Source organism: Gavialis gangeticus, unplaced genomic scaffold (assembly GCF_001723915.1).
Source record: "Gavialis gangeticus isolate Ggan-Ray unplaced genomic scaffold, GavGan_comp1, whole genome shotgun sequence".
Taxonomy (NCBI): domain Eukaryota; kingdom Metazoa; phylum Chordata; order Crocodylia; family Gavialidae; genus Gavialis; species Gavialis gangeticus.
In genome coordinates this window covers 11506182-11508656 of record NW_017729015.1, presented here as the reverse complement: position 1 = coordinate 11508656, position 2475 = coordinate 11506182, and the positions used below count along the sequence as shown (strand labels likewise).

Genomic DNA, 2475 nt, shown 5'->3' with positions numbered 1-2475 from the left:
GGGATAGCTCTGTCACACCTTCAGTCAGCACAGATGTAGTTAGGGATCTTCTGGAAGGGCTGGATATTTTTAAATCTGTAGGTCCAGATGCCCTCTACCCAAGGGTGTTGAGGGACCTGGCAGGGGTCATCGTGGAGCCCTTGGCCAGGCTGTATGAGCATTCATGGTCATCTGGCTAGGTGCCAGGGGATTGGAAACTAGCTAATGTTGTCCCCATTTTTAAGAAAGGGAGGAAGAGATGGCCAGTGCAAAACCTATTTTCCTCCCACTTCAAATTCCTAATTTTGTTCATAAAGAAATTCTGCAGCAAGTTTAATAAAAGTCTATTATTACACACTACCCCACACAAAAAGGATAGAGGGACTTACCTAGGTACCAACATGTTCCTCAAGTACCATTTCCCATTGTGCTGCTGCTGGCCAAGGCAAAAGCCTCTCCTAGGTAGCTGGGGCAAAGCTGCTTTCCCAGCATTTGGAAGAGCAGGATTTGCATGGGAAGAGAGAGTCTGGTCAACCGCTGGCCCTCGCCTTGCAACGAACTCCAGAACGCATGGGCAGCCCAGCCCCAAGGATTGCTCTGGCATAGCCAAGCTCAACTCTCTACTGCAATCATTCATTTCTGCAAGCTGACCACAGGAAACAGAGGCTACTCCTGGAAGAGTTTTAAGCCTCTTTCCTACAGCAGCAAAATCCTCTCTCAAGATCTAAATTAAGAGATAAATAATTCAGTCACTGAACTCTATGCAATATTAATGATAAGTAAAATGGACTTAATTACCACCTGTTGATGGAGTGCAACAGGAGGGCTGGCTTGCAATCCTTCCAAGATAAATGACCACACAATGAAGGGGCATCCTTCCTCTCATTTTGAAATCCTTGTACTGTAAGCAGCAGAGAAATGGTTTCTTTACAGAGTGGCTATGATCCATTTCCTTGTAGCCAAGTTACCCCGTATTGAACAGATTGTGCGATTCTACAGATAACTGGAAAACACAGTAGAGTGCTTAAAGAGCCAAATAAGCCTCCTTACTAGGCTTACTTGAATACCCCTGGTGTTTTATCACACCTTAGAACTGGCTTACAGCTCCCTCCTGTTGCAGGCCTGGAGTTCTTCTCTACTGTCAATTGTGCTAATTGCTAGAGGCAGTTTCTTACCAAAGAATTATCCACAGATGGGATTGTATTAAATATGGTCTTAACTGGGTCTACTGCTCCTTATCCCATTACTTGGATTAGCTTTTATGTCTGCACATTTATGGCTTCATTTCTCTCTCCAATCCTATCTCCCTCAGCACTGCCTTTGCTTCCCCCATCTTCTTGCATTTTCTATTTAAGACAATGCTTCTACTTGATAGCCTATTCTCTGAAAGACTGAACTTCTATGGCACCCGATCAAGTGAGTTGTGGCTCTCCAAGTTTATGCCTCCAATTCAGTTAGCCTAAAGGTGAACCTTGTAGACTGTTGTAGGCTTTTAAGTTGCTTAATGGCAACATAATATTTGCTTGACCAAAGTTTGGGTAATAAAAGAGGCAAAGGAAATAAGGGCAAAGTATGTCAAGATGCAAGCCATTTTAGAAAAGTCAAGAAAGGTAGAATGGGGGGCAGGGAATAGGTTACAGATCTCACTGAGGCTACTTAAAGTAAATTTAGCGGTTAGACAAGGTTAATTTAGGACAAGATGGAGCTTACATAGAGGATAAAGAGATATATGAATATTATTTCTAAGTAGTAGTACCCATTAAGAATACTTCCACACCCACTTATTTATCTAGGAAGCTTTTTGTATTTTAGTCAAGCCGTAAGAGTCCACGATTCATCACGGTATCTTTACTCTTCAGCCTTGAACTATGTATAGCTCTTGCCAAATAGCCCATCTGCAGAGGAACTTTTAAGATATGAGCTCTTTTAGAAATCAAATTTCAAACCTAGATGAAAAAGATACTTTCCCTTAATTGACTGGCCAGCTATTAGAAGCTCTCTCTGAATTTAGGACTTACAAGTCTTAAAAATAAATTGCTTTCAAACACCTGATTATTTGCAGTGATTTACACATGCATTTTGTACATTTTAATCATTTTCTTGATATGCTGTATCTATACTGTTTAGTCATTTCCATCTTTTCTGTATGTTGTTATTCAATTTGCTATTAGACATTTTAGCTGCTCTTATGCATATTTAATTTTGGTGGGACTGCCTCTTCAAACCTTTCTTTGCTCTCAGAATCCATCTGAATGTCAACCTCTCTACCTTGCCTTACACAAGGTACAATCAGCATATTTAGCAGGAAGTCTTAATTTATACAAACACTAGATAAGGGCAAGTCGAGACTGAACAAAGCCTTTTGTATCTTAACATTAGATAAAAAGTAATCTAAAACAAATTGCGGAGACAAATTCTGGGTATGGCACCTCAAGCACGGTGTTACTTACCACATTGTCTGATGTTACCAGGGCAGTTTTTTTTTTTTTTTTTTTT

General features: G+C 40.6%; 1 protein-coding gene across 1 annotated transcript in view; it reads right to left on the bottom strand.

Moving 5' to 3' along the window:
* LOC109294040 overlaps window positions 1-702 on the bottom strand; it is a 9759-nt gene extending 9057 nt beyond the window's left edge. The window contains exon 1 of the mRNA XM_019512228.1: window positions 369-702. Coding sequence (XP_019367773.1) covers window positions 369-616 — 248 coding nt within the window. The 5' untranslated portion in view covers window positions 617-702. The remainder of the gene's footprint in view (window positions 1-368) is intronic.
* Between the last annotated feature and the right edge of the window lie 1773 nt (window positions 703-2475).